Genomic DNA, 24,733 nt, shown 5'->3' with positions numbered 1-24,733 from the left:
AGGGATGTGTTTCACTCTATAGCCTTTAGTTCCTTTTGAATTTTAAGTCATGTGAATGAAATTACCGAATCAAAAATAAATAAATAAAATGTAGGAAATAATAAGAACCCTGCCAAGTTCATCTATTCATTCAACAAGTATTTACTGGGCATCCACCACTTGCCCGGCATGTGTCAGGGTTAAGGTGTCCACGGCCGTGATTGAGTTTCATCAGCAGGATCCTTCATAAACTGTGCGTCACAGGCTCTGCCTGCTTGTTTAGCTTTAAAGCTTGCCTACAGGAGATAGACAGTGCACTGGTTAATTACAGTGGCCATGGCTGGCATATGATTTAGGAAAAAACAAGGTCAGGGTCAATTATGGTAGAAGGGACTTCCTTCCACATACTGAAAAGAGGTAAAAAGCTGCAGAGTAGCAAGGGTATCAGATAATACCTTGTAACTAACGTGTATTGAGCATTAACTCTCTTTGTGCCAGGCATTCTTCAAAGTGCTTTACCTATATTAACTCACTTAGTTCTCACGATAACTCTGTGATAGAGACACTATTATGGACCGCATTTTGCAGATGGGGAAACTGAAGTACAGAGAGAGCAAAAAACTTGCCCAGGGTCACACAGCTAGTAAGTAGGATGACCAGGGTTTGAACCCAGGCAATGTCTAACTCCAGAACCCTCAGCTTTAACAACTTCACTCTATTGCCTTTTGGGAAAAGGATTTATAAAACGTTGCTTTGCTCCCAAAATCTCTCTGTTGAAATTCTACCTTTAATAAGTGTCATAGAATTTTACACCTAGAAGAGACCTCAATATTCATTTGATTCAATTCTTATCCATAGAGCAACATCCTGGACAACTCGGCTTGAACACCTCTAGTGATGGGGAACTCATTACAGTCAGAAGCAGTCACGGATAAAAAAGTCAAAGAATAGTGGTTACTTTTATGGGGAAGAGAGGAGTAGCCCTTTGCTAGAGGTACAAAGGCAATTTCTGGAATGCTGGCAATGATCTTTTTTTTTCGGTTGCGCTGCGCCGCTTGTGGGATCTTAGTTCCCCGACCAGGGATTGAACCCGAGCCACAGCTGAAAGCGCCAAGTCCTAACCACTGGACCTCCAGGGAATTCAATGATCTATTTCTTGAATGAGAGGTAGATACTTAGGTGTTTGCTCTGTGATAAATCATCAAACTGTAAAAATAAAAATAGGACTTCCCTGGTGGCACAGTGGTTGAGAATCTGCCTGCTGATGCAGGGGACACGGGTTCGAGCCCTGGTCTGGGAGGATCCCACATGCCGCAGAGCAACTAGGCCCGTGAGCCACAACTACTGATCCTGCACGTCTGGAGCCTGTGCTCCGCAACAAGAGAGGGCGCGATAGTGAGAGGCCTGCGCACCGCAATGAGGAGTGGCCCCTGCTTGCCACAACTGGAGAAGGCCCTCGCACAGAAGCGAAGACCCAACACAGCAAAAATAAATAAATTAATTAATAAACTCCTACCCCCAACATCTTCTTTAAAAAAACTAAATAAATAAAAATAGAGATTAAAAAGAATTTTAAAAATTTTCCAAAAAAATCAAAATTCCATATAAAACTCATTCACTCATTCAAAACAAAAAAGAAGCAGTCATGGGCAGCTCTAATTGCTAACGAAAACATTAAAATCCGTGTGCCAGGCACCTTGCATGGGGGAGAAAGTCTTCAATATGTTGAGCCCAAACCTTCCTCCCTGCCACTTCTTCCTCCTGGGTCTGTGTGTTCTGTCTTTGGAACAACACAGATTGTATCTGTGGTTCCTGCATTTCCAGACAGCCTCACATATATTTGAAGACAGCTATGAAGTTCTCCTTAGACTTTCTTCTTCCCTGTTTATTCAATCTCTTCTCATATCTCATTCCCTATGTGAGATTCAGTTTTCTTATAAACAAGCTTTTGTTTTAAAGTGCACATGTGGGAGGGCAGCACATTAAGCTTAATCTGATGCTTCCCTTCCATCAAACTGTCTTGAGGGAAAGGAGTGGGGAGGGTGCTGAGAACAGAAGCAGTTGGGAGCATGGTTCAGGTGCCAGCCCAGGCTTGGAGAGGGTGTCCATGCAGGATCTCGGGGTAGGCAAAAAGCAGCACAGGAACTCTGAGCTCCTGAGACTAAGGAAGGGGACGTGCCAAGAGCTAAAAAATAGCAAAAGTGATGAACACCTGTTGAGCACCGACTATATGCACGCTGGGCACTTAGCTTGAATTGCCTGGCTTAATCCTCACAACTGTGTCACTAGGTAGGTACTGCTATTATCCACATGTTATAGATTGAGTAATCCGAGGGCTAGAGCAGGGAAATAACCTGTCTAGAAAACAGCAACCAGGTTCTGCAGCCAGCACCCTAGCCTTTTCCTTAACTACTTTGCTCACAGAAAGATGAAAACCTAAATTTGCCTCCTTACCCTAGAGCCGATTAGTAATTATCCAGATGGAATCCAGATGCCCCAGACTCCTCCAGCCTTCAGGAGTCCTGCGGTACACAAGTAACAAACCCCACTCTTATACCAGATCCCTAAGTATTTGAATCCCCAAGGAATGGTCTGTGCTCCACCAGTCTGTCTTAGATGTTTTTGGCTGTCTGAATCTGCCTGCCTCACCACTCCTGCCACGGGGAAACCCTTGTACTGCTGAACCTCATGGCACAGTTGAGACCAGACGAGACTGTTTAGTGAGACTTGTTCCCAGGGTCCCCTACTGAGCAAATCTCACGGCAACTTCCAGCCAGGTTGCAGTGATCAGTTTACCCTCCACCTTCCCCACTGTGAGCCCACCACCTCCAGAGTCAGTCTCAACAACTTCGACACTCCCAGAAGGTAGACCCTATTTGCAGAGATGTAGTCACCCAAGGGGAAGTGATGTGAGCTGATTAGCACCTCATGTCTCTCCATTTCTGGATAGGATCTTGGCTTTACCATTGCAAAACCAAAGAGCCCATTAATTAAGGCCCTCCTCCTCTACAGAAAGTTGCAAACTGCATAGCAAGTCTCAGCCAGGGCCTCATTACACAAACACACAATCACATTGAAAATATTACCTTTTAAAATATATATATATAAACTAATACTTTCTAAAGAGAATACATTTGGGACAAAGGCATTTCTTCGCTTGTTCGGAATCTAGACTCATACCGTGGGAGGACCTTGCTTTAACTCTTAAAAGCACAGTGTGTTAACTCTCATTTTATCACCTGGGTCTTCCTTCTGACCGGTGAAGGAATTCTGACTGAGAATTATTTTTACTATAAGAATCTGTGGAAATCTCTTAAGATCCAGTACTGTTGGGTTTGAAACCATGAATTGACAATTTTAAGACACACTGAAAACTGTCTCTAATGGTTAGTGTTATTTTAAAAAACATATACACAACTTTGAACTTGTGTGAATGTAACTGACACTGATGAACATGTCCAGTGTCTTCCTGGTAGAGGTGAGCTGGAGAATGAAAGAACCCAGATACCATAGGGACCTACAAGAAGGGAAATGAAGGTGTGGTTTTGGTCCCTGGCTTCAAAGGCTAGTGGCAATCATGAACATAATCTGTCTCTTTCCAGCTAGACCAATTTTCTGTAAAGACAGAAAAACCCCAGACAGCCAAACTTCCCCTGCAAAAATGTTAATTTAACAATGTCCCAGTTTCCAAGCTATCTGCAGCTGATTTTTATAAGCACACTGATAACCCAGGCACCAGCAGGGTGAGGGAATGGCTAGTGTGCCAAAGCTTAGGCTCCCCAGCTTGGGGTCTAAGTCCTCCTTCTTTTCCCTGAAGTTCCAGCTCCTTGATGAACTTATGTTTACTCATTCCATTATTATTAAGGACAGAAATGAATAGACTAGAAAAGAGGTTCTTTTTTTTTTTCCCCATCCCAATAAATCATCCAGTAAATAGCACTGAACAGCCTCCAATCTTGATAGCTGGTTGCACATATGAACTCTGCTGTGTAAAATCAGCTAGTTCACGTTTTCTTGGTTCTCAGATCCTCTTGATAGCGGATCTCTTCCTTTGTGTGCCCAGCCCAGGGCACAGGCCCAGCAACTTCTCTCTGCTGCCTCACACAAACTGCATCAGACATACACATTCCACCTATTAGCATCCATTGTGGGAGGGGGGGTGTTAATAGTGACGGTAAACTCACTAAAAAAGTATCTAGACAGATTCAGATTCTAGACTTAAAGGACCTGCCACCTTAGGCTAAGTTTATGAAAATTATAAATATCGATTAAGAGCTAAATTCCTCTTTTAAACAAAATGGTTCTTTCTGAGATCCAGATTGACTAATTACCCCCCATAACTAATTTGCTCTGAGAGTCAAAGCCTCCTAGAGTATATATGAAGCTTCTTTGTGTTCAAACGCTTGGGGGGTGGGTAAGATCACTGCCTCACAAGGCAGGCTGTTTCGAATTTTTGACAACCTGTGGAGTTACAAAGTTCCTCCTTATACTGAGTCCAAATGACCTCCTATAGCTTTCACCAATTTGGTCTTGGATCTACGCTCTGGAGAGACACAAAATAAACCTAATCCTTCTACTAGACAGCTAATCTCTTTATATGATTCTCTTAAAAGAAATTGTGGTGACTCAGGCTACAATTCTATCAAGGATATAATAAACCCAGTACCTTCCCCCTCCTCCTCCTTTTAGTGGCAGAGTGAGCTTATGTGAGTATACTTAACATGCTGGGAGAAGGGAAAGTGCTCCTCTCTGGCAGGCCCCAGTGCTACAGGCCAATTCAAGATTCCAGTTTGGAGGCTGCCTATGGGCCATCAGAAATGGATGAGAGTCTCACAAAAGGTAGTGCTGGACAGGCAGGATCCCTCAGATTTTTCTCTGTTACAACCCACAGCCTTCTGCTGGCTAAAGTGCATGTCTAGCCCCAGGGATTCTCCTTTTAGCCTGGATCAGGGGTCCTGGGTTCTCAATCTTTTGTGTGCATTAGAACCCAGGGAGTTTTCCATAGGGCCCACCCCTTGAGATTTTGATTAGTAGAAATGAGGCAGGCCTAGTAATCTGTATTTTAACAAGCACTCCAGGTACTGATGTCCTTTCTACACTGATCTGAATGAAGAAAAAAAAGATGAGCCAAAAAATACCTCGTATTTTGGCTTTATTTAACCAGAAAGCACACACACTTATAACATTTAACTTATTGGTCCTATCCATTTAAACAAAATTATTAAATTTCATGTTATATAAATAATAAAAATAATACTTCATCATTTATTATTCATCTGATACTAATCATTAAGTGTATCAAAATTCTTCCAGAATAAGGAGAGGACTAGTAGCATCATCTGCAGGTTACAGACTGATAAACTGAAGTTTTGGGGGAAGCATTTAACATCGGCCTTCAGAAGGGAGCCAGGCTCCTGCACTGCAGCTAGTCCTGTCTCGGGCTGGCCAACAGAACGGGGTGGAGGACCAGCTTTGAGGAACTCTACAGGGAGAGTACGTTTTGGTCCAGCACTTAGCTGATCAACCTCGTGATTGAAGTTAACACAAAAATCACACCTGGATAAGCACCACCACACACATGCTATGCAATTTTGTGGGAGTTTTAATAAAGCTAAAGAGGGATTCTAGCACACAGGTTACAACAAGTTAAAATGCTTCACAGTAGTCTAAGTACCTGGGAAGTTTAATTATGCAAAGAAAACCCTCTTTCCTTTGAGAACAACAGCTTATTTCTTTTCAAAATAGCTGCTGTGGTTCTTCTACAGATATAAAGGGTGTCTCATCTCTAACTCAGCCTTGAAGTAATGCTGTCCCAAAGCAGCCCTGGTGACCTTGTTTCCTTGTGGCAAAGTGAACCCATGTCCTACCCAGTAATTTAGCACTTAGTAAACTGACTCAAAAAGTTGAGCAGCAAATTTAGTAAAAGGTTTTGGTGATAGGAACTTACTTTCCTACTAAGACACTTCATGCATATTTGTTGCAAAATAAACTTATTTTAGAATAAAAGTAGCAAAGGCATCTAACTTTCATTTTCTGTCAGGGATGAAGACTTCACTGGTTGGCTGACCTTCCTCTTCTTCCTGGAGCTCTCAGAACTTTGCTGACTGTACACAAAATTCATTCTTTGAATCTGTGAGAATCATCAGAGATAGGCACAATTCAGCAGAGATTTTGACATCTTCACAAGGCATATACAAGACAGGTAGACCAAGCATTAATCCCTTTTGCTGCATAACCAATCTAAACCTGCTTTCCTGTGGGCTGGTTTAGCCCTGCACAGAGGCCCTGCTGCCAGTATCAGAGTCTGGAATTCAAAGTTTCAGGAGCTGAGGCCCCTGGATGCAGCCAGTTTCAGGGACAATTTCTTGGCTCTCTTTAGTGAATTCAGCACATCCAGCTCTTGAGAGAAGAGTTGTCAAGGTGTGGGGCCAACAAGGGGCAATTAAGGGTCAGGAGAGATCTAGGGCACTGGCTGGTTTAGAGGCAAATAGAATTGAAGTCCCTTTTCAGTTAGCAGAAACATACAGCCTTATTATTATTATTTTTTTAATCGTAGGTTCATATTAATGAATTAGGAAGCACCATGGCCCTTCTTTCTGCTTGATGAGACTTATATGTTATTGATTTAAGACAAGTTGATTAGTGAATCATCATAGACATATATTTCTCCATTGGGCTCAACTTTGGTAAAGATTTTAGAATTTATATTTGCTTAACTGAGTGAACAACCAGATGTCAGACAATCCCTAATGCCTGGAATTCCAAGAAACACATGGAGGGCATTTTTATATTTTCCAGCCACTAGATGGGAGGAAAGGTTTTTCCATGTTCTCTGTTCTTTCTTTGGAGGAAAATGGAATAAGATATATATTTTTAAGCAAGACTTAGAATATCTAGTAGAGGTTCCAACATTATTCTTTTTTTATTTTGTTATAGATACAGGTTATTATTATTGACATGTTTTTACTACAAAATAGTGGAAATGTCATTAAAGCATTTAAGTACCATTTAGAACCAAAGATTGGGTCTACAAATGGCTAATTTAATCACTAACTTTTCGTTTTAGAAAGTAGTTGAATTTCTGATCTCAGAAACCACAAATTCCCTTTGGCTTAAACCAAGACATTGACTATATAGAGCAGTAAAACTCTGAGAATATAAGTAGAGCTGCTTTTCAAGTAACTGGTTTGCTTAGATATGCAAAGTTTGAAATGGTCTGCTCTAAAGGAAAGGAAATAGCAACATAAAAACCCAAAGCACAAAAACCAACTTCTGCATCTAGGAGATGAATTTTTTACAGTGTAGCTGTAAGAAAAAGTACTTGGTAAAATTCAGCTTTTTAAAAAATGTTGCTTGGGCATGCTTTCTATTCAAATGAAATTATCCTCACTTCTATCAGGTCTGGATACACTGGGAAGAAAACAAGATGGGTGTACAAGTTGGTCTGATGGTTTAATAGTGTTTTTCTCTTTTTCTTCTTTGCTCAAAAGTAAACCAGAGTTTTATTACAAGTTTTAGAGCTGTAATTTTATTACAGTGAGTTCATCAGAACATCTTTAATAATGTATACAATCTCAGGGCAACCAGTGAGGTCTGGGAAGTCTCACTGGTTTATAGAAAACTAGTGGGTTCGAAAGCAAGTGTGTGATCAGTCAGGGGATACTTCCTAACATAGATCAATAGTCCATATTCTGAACTATATAAACCAACAAATTTATCCATAGAAAGCAACATGTTTTTGAGAAACATTTTTCAGGTGTGTTCTAACTGGCTGAGTTGGCACCTTTGATGCCAAAGCCACCCAGGCAAGCATTCCCCTGGAGGTGTCCAAGTTAAAAACCTGGGAGTTGAGGGAGACCTTCAAGATGGCGGAGGAGTAAGATGTGGAGATCACCTTCCTCCCCACAAATACATCAGAAATACATCTACATGTGGAACAACTCCTACAGAACACCTACTGAACGCTGGCAGAAGACCTCAGACTTCCCAGAAGGCAAGAAACTCTCCACGTACCTGGCCATGTGGCTGACAGGGTCTTGGTACTCTGGCTGGGTGTCAGGCCTGTGCCTCTGAGGTAGGAGAGCCGAGTTCAGGACATTGGTCCACCAGAGACCTTCCAGCTCCATGTAATATCAAATGGCGAAAGCTCTCCCAGAGATCTCCATCTCAACGTTAAGACCCAGCTCCACTCAACAGCCAGCAAGCCACAGGGCTGGACACCCTATGCCAAACAACTAGCAAGACAGGAACACAACCCCACCCATTAGCAGAGAGGCTGCCTAAAATCATAATAAGGTCACAGACACCCCAAAACACACCACCGGACGCAGTCCTGCCCACCAGAAAGACAAGATCCAGCCTCATCCACCAGAACACAGGCACTAGTCCCCTCCACCAGGAAGCCTACACAACCCACTGAACCAACCTTAGCCACTGGGGGCAGACACCAAAAACAACAGGAACTACAAACCTGCAGCCTGCGAAAAGGAGACCCCAAACACAGTAAGTTAAGCAAAATGATAAGACAGAGAAACACACAGCAGATGAAGGAGCAAGGTAAAACTGCAGAAATACAAAGGATCATGAGAGATTACTACAAGCAACTATATGCCAATAAAATGGACAACCTGTAAGAAATGGACAAATTCTTAGAAAAGCACAACCTTCTAAGACTGAACCAGGAAGAAACAGAAAATATAAACAGACCAATCACAAGCACTGAAATTGAGACTGTGATTAAAAATCTTCCAACAAACAAAAGCCCAGGACTAGATGGCTTCACAGGCGAATTCTGTCAAACATTTAGAGAAGAGCTAACACCTATCCTTCTTAAACTCTTCCAAAATATAGCAGAGGGAGGAACACTCCCAAACTCATTCTATGAGGCCACCATCACCCTGATACGAAAACCAGACAAAGATGTCACAAAGGAAGAAAACTACAGGCCAATATCACTGATGAACATAGATGCAAAAATCCTCAACAAAACACTAGCAAACAGAATCCAACAGCACATTAAAAGGATCATACACCATGATCAAGTGGGATTTATCCCAGGAATGCAAGGATTCTTCAATATATGCAAATCAATCAATGTGATAAACCATATTAACAAATTGAAGGAGAAAAACCATATCATCATCCCAATAGATGCAGAAAAAGCTGTTGACAAAATTCAACACCCATTTATGATAAAAAACCCTCCAGAAAGTAGGCGTAGAGGGAAGTTACCTCAACATAATAAAGGGCATATGTGAGAAACCCACAGCCAACATCATTCTCAATGGTGAAAAACTGAAGCCATTTCCTCTAAGATCAGGAACAAGACAAGGTTGTCCACTCTTACCACAATTACTCAACACAGTTTTGGAAGTTTTAGCCACAGCAATCAGAGAAGAAGAAGAAATAAAAGGAATCCAAATCGGAAAAGAAGCAGTAAAACTGTCACTGTTTGCAGATGACGTGATACTATACATAGAGAATCCTAAAGATGCTACCAGAAAACTACTAGAGCTAATCAATGAATCTGGTAAAGTAGCAGGATACAAAATGAATGCACAGAAATCTCTTGCATTTCTATACACTAATGATGAAAAATCTGAAAGAGGAATTAAGGAAACACTCCCATTTACCATTGCAACAAAAAGAATAAAATACCTAGGAATAAACCTACCTAAGGAGACAAAAGACCTGTATGCAGAAAACTATAAGACACCGATGAAAGAAATTAAAGATGATACAAACAGATGGAGAGATATACCATGTTCTTGGATTGGAAAAATCAACATTGTGAAAATGACTATACTACCCAAAGCAATCTACAGATTCAATGCAATCCCTATCAAACTACCACTGGCATTTTTCACAGAACTAGAACAAAAAATTTCACAATTTGTATGGAAACACAAAAGACCCCGAATAGCCAAAGCAATCTTGAGAAAGAAAAACGGAGTTGGAGGAATCAGACTCCCTGACTTCAGACTATGCTACAAAGCTACAGTAATCAAGACAATATGGTACTGGCACAAAAACATAAATATAGATCAATGGAACAGGATAGAAAGCCCAGAGATAACCCCACGCACATATGGTCACCTTGTCTTTGATAAAGGAGGCAAGAATATACAATGGAGAAAAGACAGCCTCTTCAATAAGTGGTGCTGGGAAAACTGGACAGCTACATGTAAGAGAATGAAATTAGAACACTCCCTAACACCATACACAAAAATAAACTCAAAATGGATTAAAGACCTAAATGTAAGGCCAGACACTATCAAACTCTTAGAGGAAAACATAGGCAGAACACTCTATGACATAAATCACAGCAAGATCCTTTTTGACCCACCTCCTAGAGAAATGGAAATAAAAACAAAATAAACAAATGGGACCTAATGAAACTTCAAAGCTTCCTCACAGCAAAGGAAACTATAAACAACATGAAAAGACAACCCTTAGAATGGGAGAAACTATTTGCAAACGAAGCAATGACAAAGGATTAATCTTCAAAATATACAAGCAGCTCATGCAGCTCAGTATCAAAAAAACAAACAACCCAATCCAAAAATGGGCAGAAGATCTAAACAGACATTTTTCCAAAGAAGATATACAGATTGCCAACAAACACATGAAAGGATGCTCAACATCACTAATCATTAGAGAAATGCAAATGAGGTATCACCTCACACTGGTCAGAATAGCTGTCATCAAAAAATCTAGAAACAATAAATGCTGGAAAGGGTGTGGAGAAAAGGGAACCCTCTTGCACTGTTGGTGGGAATGTAAATTGATACAGCCATTATGGAGAACAGTATGCAGGTTCCTCAAAAAACTAAAAAATAGAACTACCATATGACCCAGCAGTCCTACTACTGGGCATATACCCTGAGAAAACCATAATTCAAAAAGAGTCATGTACCACAATATTCATTGCAGCTCTATTTACAATAACCAGGACATGGAAGCAACCTAAGTGTCCATCGACAGATGAATGGATAAAGAAGATGTGGCACATATATACAATGGAATATTACTCAGCCATAAAAAGAAACGAAATTGAGTTATTTGTAGTGAGGTGGATGGACCTAGAGACTGTCATACAGAGCGAAGTAAGCCAGAAAGAGAAAAATAAATACCATATGCTAACACATATATATGGAATCTAAAAAAAAAAAAAGGGGGCTTCCCTGGTGGCACAGTGGTTGAGAGTCCGCCTGCCGATGCAGGGGACACGGGTTCGTGCCCCGGTCCGGGAGGATCCCACATGACGTGGAGCGGCTGGGCCCGTGAGCCATGGCCGCTGAGCCTGCGCATCCGGAGGCTGTGCTCCGCAACGGGAGAGGCCACAGCAGTGTGAGGCCCGCGTACAGGAAAAAAAAAAAAAAAAAAAAAAAAAAATCCCTGCCCTGTAGATTTTACAATCTGGCCATGTTACTTTTTCGCTTAATGATTTCCAATGGCATCTCACTACTTTTAGGACAAAGTCCAAAGTTCCTGCCTTGGCTTTTCATACACCATCAGTGGTTCTTTACACTTCTAGGGAAGGAGAGGGGTCACAGATTGGCTATAAAACCCTGATGAAAGCTCTGCAGTCATTCCTTAGAAAATTGCTCCCACTCCCACTCCCACACTCATCCACTGTGATGGGCCGTTTGAGGGGCTCCTACCCCCCGAATACCTCCCAATTAGAGCCACCCCCCCTCAGGGCCTGGCTGTGCCCAGCAGTACCAGCCTCATCTCCTCTACTCTGCCTCTCGCTCTCTGCCCTCTCAGTTTTCTCATACCTTGCTTCGTCTTGATTCTGGACCTTTGCACATGATATTCCTTCTGTTGAAAAAGCTCTTTCCCCTACACCAGCCCTCTTTTTGCCTAATAAATTCCTACTCATTCTTCAGATCTCAGCTGAAAAATTATTTCCTTAAAGAAACTTTCCTTCCCCTATTCCAATTAAGTTAGGTACCCCAGTCATATGCTGTTAATAGAGTTCCAAGACATCAGGGACATGCCTGTATTGGTCACAACTTACATTAGAAGGGGCTTAATACATTTTTTTTAATGGATGAATGAATGAATGAATGAATCTGTCTTCAAAGAGCACTCTGCCTGCTGTATAGAAAGGTATTGGAGGCATCAAATGGATGCAGGGTGATGAGTCATGCTACTGTAGTAGCCAGATAATAACTTGGATACCAGTGCAGATGGAGAGAAGTCAACAGTGAAATATTTAGAAGGTAGAGTCAGAAGGATGATCAACTGGATACAGTGGTAAAGCTGAGGTAGGTGGGTCAATAATGACTCTTGGTTTCTGGTTTAGCTAACTTAATGGATGGAGGGACTGTTGTCTCAGGCAGAGAACAATGAGAGTTTTGAACCCGCTGTGTTTGGAGTACCTGAGAAACCCCAAGTAGACGTATTGAATCGGCAGCTATATGTGGAAATCTGGAGCTCAGGACAAAAGTCTGGGTTGGACACGTAAATTTAAGAGTCATCAGCATATGGAGGCTAATTAATGCCATGGGTGTGGAAGAGATTGCTTATTGAGAGATCAGAGCGTGAGAAGGGAAAGGGGCCAGGACATAGCCGTAAGGAACTCCAATAGTTAGAGATCAGGTGGAAGATGAGCCAACAAAGAAGGTTGAGAAAGAGAGAGAGAAAAGAAGTCTAGCAGACTGTCCTACAAAGAAAGCCAAGAGAAGAGAGTTTTAAGAAGGAGTAGAGAAAATAAAAGAGGTGAGGGTGGTGGTCAGTAGTGTCAGGTATTGCTGAGAGGTCAAGATAAGGAGTGAAATATGTCTACTTGATTTAGCCACATGGAGGTTACTAGGGGCATTGGATTGTTCAGGGCAGAAGTCACCTTGAAGTCGTTGAAGAATGCATAAAAAATTAAAGAAATTGAGACAGCAAGTATGCAAAGTTTTATCAAAATCAAGAGGGAGTGACCAGCTCAGCCTGGGGAATTTAGAGAAGTCTCCTTAGCAGAAGAGGGATGTTGAGCTGGGTCTTGAAGAACGAGTAGGAGTTCACCGTACTGGAGATGGGGGTGGATAGGAGAGATCCTTCTAGGTGGAAGGTTCATTCAGCATGTTTAAAGACACTAAGGCATAAAAAGACACAGAAGGTATATGGGACAGTGAGAAATGTCCCTTCATTAGATTGGCTCTTAGGGTGAGGTGTTATATATCCGACACACTCCTGTTAAAAATATAAATTCCCCTGGAATTATTACTCAATATGATGTTAGTGTAAATTAACTTATCAAATGTCTCTAAGTGGCAGCCTGCTGAAAGCAGGGCCTCACAGGCTTTGGGAAGAAGATAGATAAGTATCAATATAGAAAAAGCAGTTCAGGGCAGTGTGCTTTGCTTTAGGAGGTAGATCTGTGTGGCGGACCAAGGGGTGGGCAGCCCCAGACACCCAGGAAATATTGTGAGTACTTCTGTGCCTGGGGTGAGAGTGCAGTGAATTTTGCTTACTTCAAAATTGTCAGGTCAGGTATGGCAAAATGTTTTTCTTTAGAAAGAAGTTCCTAGATCAAGGAAATTTATGGTTCAGAGAGGGTCTGTGCCCCTGTAAGTTATAGCAGTGATGTTAGTTTTGAATCCTTTCCCTTAACATTTATCTTTTTTGTACAATGAAAGGTAGATCAACAGCAATTATAAAATAAATGCTATTAGCATAAATGGAGCTCGTGTTAACATTGAGATGAATGAGCAGTAAGAAACCAAATACCTAAAGAGAATGCTTACCTCCAATTCCAGTAGAGCTGTGAACTCTCTGATATGTTGGGAAGTGTCTCATGTTTTACTGAGATTTATGAAGAGTTTGCCCATTAACTTACTTTCTTGATTTTCTGTAGTTTATGCCCAGGGTTCTGGACCATGTTTATCTCTATTTGGGAGGTAAATATGTATTCTCCTTAGCGTCATAATCACATATTTCCATTAATCTCTAAAAGTTATTATATCGGTTCTGCCTTCCTCTGTATTTTCTAAGGCATCATATGGCTTTAAAGTTCTATAATTAATTCAGTTATTCAACAAATGTTTTTGAGCATCTTCTCTGTGTCCTTCATTGTGCTGAGCACTAAAGACACAAAGCTGATCAAGACATACTTCAAGTCCTTAAAGAGATTATGGTGGGGAAACAAACTGGCTACAGATGAAATGATAGAGTCACGTATAGGGTACAGTAAAGGTTCCAAAAAGATCTTATCAGCTCTTCCTGGGGAGGCCTGGCAAGGCTTCAAAGGGGATGTGAAACTTGAACAAGTACTGCAAGATGAGCAGACATTCACCAGGCAAATGGCATTAGGGACTGATCTTGCAGAGAGAACATTCTAGACAAAAGCACAGGGACGGAGATATAAAGCAGAATACTCCTGGAGAATTGGGAATTGTTCAGTGGGACTAACAGGAAGGGCATAGGGTGGTGGGCTGGGTTCAGACAATGTCATTCTCCGAAGTTTGGACTTTGTACTATAGTGGAGTGCCGCTGAAGGGTTCTAAGAGCAGATTTGTTTTAGAAAAGTCCCTATGGCAGCATTGTGAGGGGTGAGCTGGGGAGGAGTGTGACAAGAAGCAATGAGGCTACTTCAAGCAAGAACAAGAGCAGCAGTGAGGTTAGACAGGAGAGGGCTAAAGCGGCAGAGGTCCGAAGAGAGAGAGAATGAAGGCCTGAACCTGAACCCTAACATATCTTTGCCATCCATTGTAATGGGCACAGAGGTGGCAAAAGAAAGAAAGGAGTAAAAAATGACAAGAATTACCCAGGTAATGCCATTGACAAAGATGGGAAACAGAGGAAGCTAAGGGGGTAGGTGGTAGAAACAAGGTGGGGAGGATGGATGGAGAAATAACTGACTCTGTTTTCAAGATTCTGAATTGGAGGTGAGATATCCAAATGAAGATGTCCACCAAGGCACTGACTATGTGACCTGGAGCACAGGATGGAAGACACTGCCTCAGGAGCACGTGTAGAAAGTGTATTCACTTTGGATAAAAGACGGGCTATTACTTGAGGTCTGCAGGAGGGTGGTAAAAGTGGATACAGATACAGGTACATCTTTAAATAGGGGGGCAGGAAGTTGAATGATCTATACCTGATGGCCTTAATTATTTCTATGAAGTAGAGTTTAGGCCATCTGTTTAGAAAGGGAGTGAATTGTCATGGGTGGCACTTAAGACACTTATGTGATAAAAGTATGGACAATGGGAAAGGAGCCAATAATGGACTTTCAAAACTAATAGTTATTGCTTAGAATCCAGACAACTTTAAGATATATCACCTTCAAATTAAAATATTTAAGTTTGACATATTAAAATTTTTGCTCTTCTTTTTACAAACATTTGAAGGCTTACAACAGACTGTGCTAAGAACATCACAAATGTTATGTCATTTATTCCTTGCAATAACTATGTGGACAGGGAGGGGGTTTTTATTCCTCTTCTACAGATTTAGAAACTGAAGCTCAGAGAAGTGAAATGACTTGTCCAGTTCACACATTTAGTAAGTAGAAGTCTTGAACACAGGTCTCCTGACTTCAAATTTAGTGCTCCTTATAATTTGCTTTCAACCCAAAGGGGTAAACAAAGGTAGGAAATTGCAGGAGAGGCTGTCAGAACTCTATGCAGGGTTCTTGGGCTTCTATCTGTGGTTGACCATTATTGGGCATAGCCTACTGCGACCTCAAACTAAAGCCAAAACTGAGTTCATTCATTTTCCTTTGTAACCAATTTTTCCTCATGACTTTTCAATTTCTGTTAATCACCATTTCCCAGTCATCAAAGGTGGAAAACACAGTCACCCTAGATTCCTCTCTCATTTCCTAATGCCTACACAGAGTTCTTGTAATGAGTAAATGAAGTAGCACAGATAGAGCACCTGGTACATCTCATATGTGCGAGTCATTTAGTGACTGGTGGCTGTTATCATCTCTACTGCCACAGGTATCCCTACTCCAGCCAAACTGGATCCTTGTGGTTTGAAAGGCTGAAAAATGGGCCACCAAAAGATTGTGCATGTCGTAGTCCCTGGAGCCTGTGAATGTTACCTTATTTGGCAAAAAAGGCATGGGGTGGGGGGGGCAGTCTTTGCAGATGTGATTAAGGATCTTGAGATGAAAAGATTTTCCTGGATTATCCAGGCAGACCCTACATATAAGCACATATATTTTTATAAGAGGGAAGCAGAGGGAGATTCGAACACTGACAGAAAAGAAGACAGTGTGACTGCTGAGGCAGAAACTGGAGTGATGTGGCCACAAGCCAAGGAACGCCAGCAGCCACCAGATGCTGGAAAAAGCAAAGAACCGACTCTCCCCTAGAGCTTTTAGAGGGGGTGTGGCTTGATTTCAGCCCAGTGACACTGATTTTGGACTTCTGGCCTCTAGTGAGAGAAAACATTCCTGATGTTTTAAGCCAGTAAATTTGTGGTAATTTGTTACAGCAGCCCTAGGAAACTAATACAGTTATTCCCCAAACACACCTCATTCTTTTCCCTCTTCTCTATTCCTCCACATTTCAGAATACAGAAATCTTCTATTACTTGCTCTCTTAAATTTTGAATAATTCCTTCAAGATCAATCTCTAAAAGTATTTCATCCACAGAGCCTTTCCTGTTTCTTTAATCTAATATGAGCTTTCTTTCTTGAGCGAATACCCACAGCCCATTTTTTGTAATTAAGTTTTCCTGACAGCATTAATATTTGTAAACAATTTGTCCTTTACCTGGGACAGGGTTTTCTGTTCTTTAGGAATTCATTTTATTAATGTTATGATCTTTAGACTCTCTGCAATGCTTTACGTGTGTCTCACATCAGTAATTCTTTTGCTACCTACCTCTACTACCTACAAAAGTATTCAATTACATAGTTATTCACATAGCCTAAAGCTGCACTGTCTATTATGGTAGCCATTAGCCATACATGACCATTTAAATTTAAATTAATCAAAATTAAATAAAATTTAGAATTCAGTTTAGTCAGTTGCTTTAGTCACATTTCAAGTGTTCAAAAGTCACATGTGGGTGCTCAGTTCAAGTGCTGAATAAATAACCACATATCAGACATCACAGATATAGAACATTTTCATCGTCACAGAAGTTCTACTGGACAGAACTGCTTTACAGAGGCAATCTATATAATGCAAGCAAACAAGTTTCCTAGGGACCATGGTGATAATAGGAATACAGAAATTAGAAATAAATTTTCCTCAAAATGCAAAGACTTGTTATTGTAAAAATGTCACAATTTTCCCAAGATAATTTTATCAAACCAATGCAATCCCCATCAATATCCCAATAATATGTCTTTTGGAACTTATTAAGATGATTCTAGTAGTCATCTAGAAGTGAAAATACACAGGAAAATCTCTCAAATACTGAAATAGAGGAACTATGAGGGGAAAAAGAGTTGCCCATACAGACAGCAAAACATAAATGTAGAGTAATTAAAACACAATAGCAGTAATATAGGAATAGACATATGGATCAATACAGTAAAATAGAATAGCAAGTATAAAAACCTATATATCTATGGGTTTTTAATTTATGATAAAAGTGGCATTCAAATTAGCAGGGAAAAGGTAGATGATTCAAGTGGTACCAACACAATGGGAAAACTTTCTCACACCAGGAAAAAAATATTCTAGCTAGCTTAGGGAGCCAAAAATAAAAAGCAAAACTACTTCATTAGGAGAAAATGTAGAAAAACTTATCAGAAGAAAATATGGAAAACTTTGTTTACAGCTTTAGCACTGTAAAAACCTTTTTAAGCAAGTATGAAATGATGAAACCATGGAAAGTTACCCTGTGTTCCTAAATTGGAAGACATAATATTGTTAAGATGTCAATACTACCCAAAGCAATCTACAGATTCAATACAATCAATCCCTGTCAAAATCCTAATGACGTTTTTTTTTTGCAGAAATAGAAAAATCCATTCTAAAATTCATATGAAATCTCATGGGACCCTGAATTGCCAAAACAACCTTGGAAGAGAAGAACAAAGTTGAAAGCCTCACACTTCCAGATTTCAAAATTTACAACAAAGCCACAGTGATCAAAACATGGTACTGGCATAAAGACAGACGTGTAGACCAAGGAATAGCATAGAGAGCCCAGAAATAAACCCTCACTTATATGGTCAAATGAGTTTTTTCTTTTTAAAGTTTCTCATAGAGTTTTTTAAAAAATAAATTTATTTTATTTATTTATTTTTGGCTGTGTTGGGTCTTCGTTGCTGCACGCGGGCTTTCTCTAGTTGCGGCGAGTGGGGGCTACTCTTCGTTGCAGTGCGTGGGCTTCTCATTGCGGTGTCTTCTCTTGTTGTGGAGCATGGGCTCTAGGCACGCGGGCTTCAGTAGTTGTGGTGCGCAGGCTCAGTAGTTGTGGCTCGCGGGCTGTAGAGCACAGGTTCAGTAGTTGTGGCGCATGGGCTTAATTGCTCCGTGGCATGTGGGATCTTCCCAGACCAGGGCTCGAACCTGTCTCCCCTGCATTGGCATGTGGATTCTTAACCACTGCACCACCAGGGAAGCCCAGCTCAAATGATTTTTGACAAGGATGTCAAGAGGATTCAGTGCGGAAACTAAAGTCTTTTCAAAAAATGGTGTTGGGAAACCCGGATATCCACATGCAAAAGAATGAAGATGGACCCTTATACCACCTCAAAATGGATCAAAGACTAAAACATAAGAGCTAAAAACTATAAAACTTGTAGAAGAAAATATAGGGGGGAGCCTCATGACATTGGTTTGGGCAAGACTTTCTTGGATATAACACCAAAAACACAAGCAACAAAAGAAAAAATAGATAAATTTGACTGCATCAAAATTAAAAACTTTTGTGCATCAAAGGACACTACAAATGAGATGGAATAGACAATCCATAGAATAAGAGAAAATATTTGCAAATTATATATCTTATAAGAGATTAATATCCATAATATATAAAGTACTACAATTCAACAGCAACAAAACAAACAACCTGATTAAAAAGTGGGCAAAAGACCTCAAGAGGCATTTCTCCAAAGAAGATACAGAAGTGACCAACAACCAAATGAAAAGATTCTCAACATCACTAATCATCAGGGAGATGCAAATCAAAACCACAGTGAAATATCACTTCACACCCATTAGGATGGCTATTAGTTAAAACAAACAAACAAACAAACAAAAACTAGAAAATAACAAGTAATGGAGATGATGTGGAGAAACTGGAACCCTTGTGCATTGCTGGTGGGAATGTAAAATGGTGCAGCTGCTATGGAAAACAGTATGGCAGTTCCTCATAAAATTAAAAATAGAATTACCATATGATCCAACAATTTCACTTCTAGGTATATACCCGAAAGAACTGAAAGCATAAATTTGAACAGATACTTCTACACTCATGTTAATAGCAGCATAATTCACAATAGCCAAAAAGTGGAAGCAACCTAAATGTCCATAGATAGATGATTGGGTAAACAAAATGTGGTATATACATACAATGGAATATTATCTAGTCTTAAAAAGGAGGGAAATTCTGACACATGCTACAACATGGATGAACCTTGAAGACATTATGCTAAGTGGAATAAGCCAGTCACAAAAGAACAACTAGTGTATGATTCCACTTATATGAAGCACCTAGAGTAGTCAAATTCACAGAGACAGAAAGTAGAATGGTGGGTGCCAGGGGCTGAGGAGAGAGATGGGGAATTACTATTTAATTAGTATGGAATTTCAGTTTGGGAAGATGAAAAATGTTCTGGAGATGGTTACACAACAGTGTGAATGCCACTGAACTGTACACTTAAAACAGTTAAAATGATAAATTTTCTGTTATATATATTTTACCTCAGTTAAAAATAAAAAGTGGCACGTGATTTAAAAAAAGATGAAACTGTAAGGAAAACGTTCTTTGAACAGGACAATCTGGAGGATATACAAAAATTTCAAATGCACATCTATTCTAGTCATCTATTCTAGAGAAAAGTCCCCATATGACACAGAGTCATGTTCAAGGACATTCCCTGAAACAATGTTCCTAAGGAAAAGTGAAAACAAATGTTCCAGTAATAGCAGAAAATTGAAACAAACTAGAGCACTTTACTACTAAGGAATACTATGCAGTACTTAAAAAGAATGGGATTAATCTAAATATACCGGCAAGGAAAAATCTCTAAGACATACGTTAAGTGAAAAAAGCAAGTTTCAGGAAAAGATATTATCCCATTTATGCTTTTAAACTACCCACAAATAGGGAATTCCCTGGTGAGGGAGTGGTTAAGAATCCGCCTGCCAATGCAGGGGACACAGGTTAAAGCCCTGGTCCGGGAAGATCCCACATGCCGTGGAGCAGCTAAGCCCATGCACCACAACTACTGAGCCTGCGCTCTAGAGCCTGCGAGCCACAACTACTGAACTCACGTGCCACAACTACTGAAGCCTGTGTGCCTAGAGCCCGAGTTCCGCAGCAAGAGAAGCCTCTGCAATGAGAAGCCCACGCACTGCAAAGAAGAGTAGCCCCCGCTCACTGCAACTAGAGAAAGCCCACTCACAGCAATGAAGACCCAACGCAGCCAAAAATAAATAAATTTTTAAAAATCCACAAATATATGCATATATGTGTGTATATATATATGCATGTATATATGTATGTATGTATACTATATATACGTACATACCTATACATGTATATAGCGCTGTCCAATAGAAATAGAATGCACAATTATAAAATTTAAAATTTTTTAGTAGGTACATTTTAAAAAGTAAAGGAAACGGATGAAATTAAATTTTAATAATTATTTAATCCAATATATCAAAAATATTATCTCAATATGTAATCAATATGAAAACTGAGATATTTTACATTTTTTATACTATGTCATTACAATCCAGTATGTAGTTTACACTTGCGGCACATTTCAACTCAAATTAGCCACATTTCAAGTAGTTAATAGCCACATATAGCTAGTGGCTACCATATTGGTCAGCACATCTTGTGTGTGTGTGTGTGTATGTATGTGTGTTTTAAATACAAAATCAGTGGTATAGAATACCCTTACTGGTAGTGTTTGAATTATCTGTGAGAATGTATTCATGTAAAACTTATATAATTAAATTTATATTAAAAATATAAAGTTCCATATTAGTTTGCTTATTGTTAAAATTATATCTTTTATGAACTGATGTGTTTATAATTAACATGGTTTATCTCTTTGTTTTCCTTTATTTCAATGTGATGAAAGCTTTATTATGAAACTATTTTAATTTGTTAACTGGAAAGTTAATAAAAGAACATTAAAACCTTTAAAGTTTGTTTGGCTTACGTTTTACAGTTATAAAATATTCTGAACTATTATTAGATACTTTTCAGTAGAAAAATGTCAGCTACTTTCCTACCTTCAAATGCCTGAGTAATTAACTATTAACTCTATGGTAGCTAAAGGTAGACATATAAAACACATATAAACACACTCAAGCACATACTTGAAGTAATTATAAAAATGAAAAAGTTGTTTTTGGTTTGTGGCATGTAGGAGGAAACCTACAGGCAATGATATGATGATGTTATTAGATGTACTAAACTTGACATAGGTTTGCTGATTCTTCAAAAAAGAGATGAACAGATAATAGTTACAGAATTGGAAATGTGATACCCTGCTTCTCATAGACTTGCTATGTAGGTCATTTGCTTGAGTCTGAGTCTCTATAAAGTGCTTCAGCAGGTGTTGAAAGGAACATAGTATAACTGTAAGTACAGAAATGACTATAGAGCTAGGCCCCATAAAATAGACAGAAAAAGACCACTCTGGTATGAAGACTGTCTGAGATGCAAGATCTCTATGGGTGTGACATCCAGACCTCGGGTCATAACTGCCTACTCTTGCTGGCAGGAAGGAGAGGGCAAAGCAGATGACACTTAAGAACTCTGGCATCCCCTGAACAGTTCTTCCATACAAGGTGGAGGCAGAGTGGCAAAGATACATTCACTAAGAAGTCAGATTTTCACTTTAAACTGGTCCTAAGTTCACTTGAAGAAGAAAAGAGAAAAAACTAAAAAGAAGTAGTTGAGTGTTTAGAGTGAAGATAAGTTTTATATGAGGGACAGACACCTAACCTTAATTTTTATTTTACTTTTTCAGCCAACAGTGAAACATTTTCAAAGTTTTTAACAGAAAATGAAAATAATCATACCTCTCCTTCTGATCTACTTTTATTTTTTAATATATTTGAATCCTTTCCTATAATTAACAGAACTTTCCATTCAGTTCACATCTAGTTATTTAATTGCCTGGTTCCCTTTTCTTGATTTTATTTATCTATTTCAATAACTAATACAGTCACATAGTATGAAATTCAAAATGTAAAATAAAGGTATACAGTGAGATTCTCCCTGCCATCCCAGAGCCACTCAATTCCCTGCCTAGAAGGCAACCACTGTTACCAGTTTCTTGTACATCCCTCCAGAAACTTCTGTTTTCATGTTGAAATCAACTATACCACTAAAAAACTTAAACTGCTATAAAATTCACAATATCATCCTCTTCAAATTGTTTTACTAAAGCTGGATCAGGCCTGGCCTGATGAGGAAGTGGAGGGTTGTGACCAAGTAACCGACCTATCTGCAGGGTCATTCCTGGTCTCATATCAGATGGAGGTGGGCTTTCTTCCCGTTGTCTCCAGTTATCTTCCCCATCTGGAGACCACATGTTTTCCTCCTGACTAAAGGAAATGAAAGAGAACCAAACTGTAGAAGGGTAAAAAGGAGGGTCAGGAAGGCAGAGATTCAAGGTACCATGCTAAGTGCTGTGGTGGTGATGGGAACAGCAGGATGACACGGCAGGGATGGGCAGCAGAGTGTCTCAAGGTAGTACGGAACAAAGATGTAGAAACAGTGAACTCTAACCAACATCTAACACAGGTAAGATGAAGTAAGGACTAAATAAACATACAAGCAGGATGCTGTAGGAATGTAGAGGGAGAAGGCGAATGGGGGGAGGGACTTCAAAAATTAGCCTGGGGCTGGTTGAGCTCGTCTGATGAGCTTCTTCTCAAAACAGCACATGTTTTTCCCTGACTCATGAAAACCTAGAGCTGGGAGAATGCCAGACCAGTGTGCTGAAGCTCAGTCAGTAGGGAAGTCTTTTAAAACCAATATGGAGGGACTTCCCTGGTGGCACAGTGGTTAAGAATCCGCCTGCCAATGCAGGGGACACGGGTTTGAGCCCTGGTCCAGGAAGATCCCACATGCCATGGAGCAACTAAGCCCATGCGCCACAACTACTGAGCTCGAGTGCCACAACTACTGAAGCCCACGTGCCTAGAGCCCATGCTCCACAAAAAGAGAAGCCACCGCAATGAGAAGCCCACGCACTGCAACAAAGAGCAGCCCCCGCTCGCCGCAACTAGAGAGCCCATGTGCAGCAATGAAGACCCAACACAGCCAAAAATGAAATAAATATATTAAAAATAAAAACCACTATGGAGAGGAAGAACTAAGAGCTTGCACACACACAAAAACATAAAGATGAATAATAAAAGTCCCGCTGCAGCTTACAACTTGTCTTTGTTGTGAATCTGAGAAAAAACATGAATATTTTCCAAAGCTTTACTAATTAATTAAATCGGAATAGCCAGGCATTGCTCACCTCCAGGGGGCGCCATTCACATTGCTATCTATGTTTTAGGTACCCCACTGGAATTGTGCACAATCAATACAACCATGCATGGCAACCCTGGTAGGGCAAACATCACTTTTTTTTTTACTACCACTTTCTAAGTTTCCCCATCACTAGATTTTTACTTGGGATACAGGATATTCCTTTTGGCTAATATTTCCTATGACAATAAAAAAACAGATATTTAAAATATGAATACATTTTCTTAAAAACCCAAGGTTGTTGAGTATAAACTGCAGTATAGCTATGCTACAGAATATGGCTAGATTATATACCTAAAGTATGACATACTGTACATATTTTCCAACCTATAAAGATTTTCCATGATGGGATAGGGCTGCTCAGTCTCAAATTAAATACTATTTATTTAGAAATGTAAGGCTATTTCAAATCAAGCTGGGCCAGAGAGCAGGGTGGAATAGTATTATTGTTGCAGGGCATCTGGCACATTTTTACTCTGAGGCTTTCAGATTTAATGATTAAAAGTTGAAAGTTTCTCCTTGTTTTAGAAGAAGAGTTTTTCTGTTTTCCCCCAGCATCTCTCTTTTCACTGCCATTATCTAATTCAGCAGCGTAAAGACATCTACCAATTTGGAAAACAATATGACGGTGGGTCACATGAAAGAATAAAAAAATGAGATGTGAAATTGATTTTTGTGTTTAAAATTATGCCATCATAGTTCATAATTCCTGGTTCGAATATTCCTGATTAGGAAGTGTCTAACCAAGTGAAATCGAGAAATACTTGTCTTCATTAGACACTGTTGTGTTTTGTTCTCTGTGCTTTGCATTAATTGGTGAATATGCAGGAACCAATCTTTTAAGGCGTTAGGGTTTTTATTTTGGTGGGTATTGAGCTAATTCCTAGTGGTTTTTAGAATTCACCCACATTTTCCCTTTTTGTGGAAATATTTATGCTGGGGATTTCCACTAAGGGAATTAGAGTTAATTGAGCTCTTTGGTTTGGGGTGTGGGAGGGGAGGTTGGAGGCAGGGACATGGCAGCTGAGGCCATACTTCTATTAGTACCTTTCTTTTTCTTGCCCCACTCTGTATCCATACACATAAGACTTAATCTAACAGGTCCTCATGGGAT

General features: G+C 40.0%; 1 protein-coding gene across 1 annotated transcript in view; it reads right to left on the bottom strand.

Moving 5' to 3' along the window:
* Positions 1 to 6,005: 6,005 nt before the first annotated feature.
* HORMAD2 (HORMA domain containing 2) overlaps positions 6,006 to 24,733 on the bottom strand; it is a 68,143-nt gene continuing 49,415 nt past the window's right edge. Inside the window, 2 exon segments of the mRNA XM_060028323.1 lie at positions 6,006 to 6,028; positions 6,031 to 6,109. Of these exon segments, the coding sequence (XP_059884306.1) occupies positions 6,006 to 6,028; positions 6,031 to 6,109 (102 nt within the window).

Source organism: Delphinus delphis, chromosome 13, assembly GCF_949987515.2.
Source record: "Delphinus delphis chromosome 13, mDelDel1.2, whole genome shotgun sequence".
In the NCBI taxonomy this organism is placed as follows: domain Eukaryota; kingdom Metazoa; phylum Chordata; class Mammalia; order Artiodactyla; family Delphinidae; genus Delphinus; species Delphinus delphis.
The sequence above is the reverse complement of the archived record's forward strand: the minus strand, read 5'-3'. Positions and strand labels throughout refer to the sequence as shown.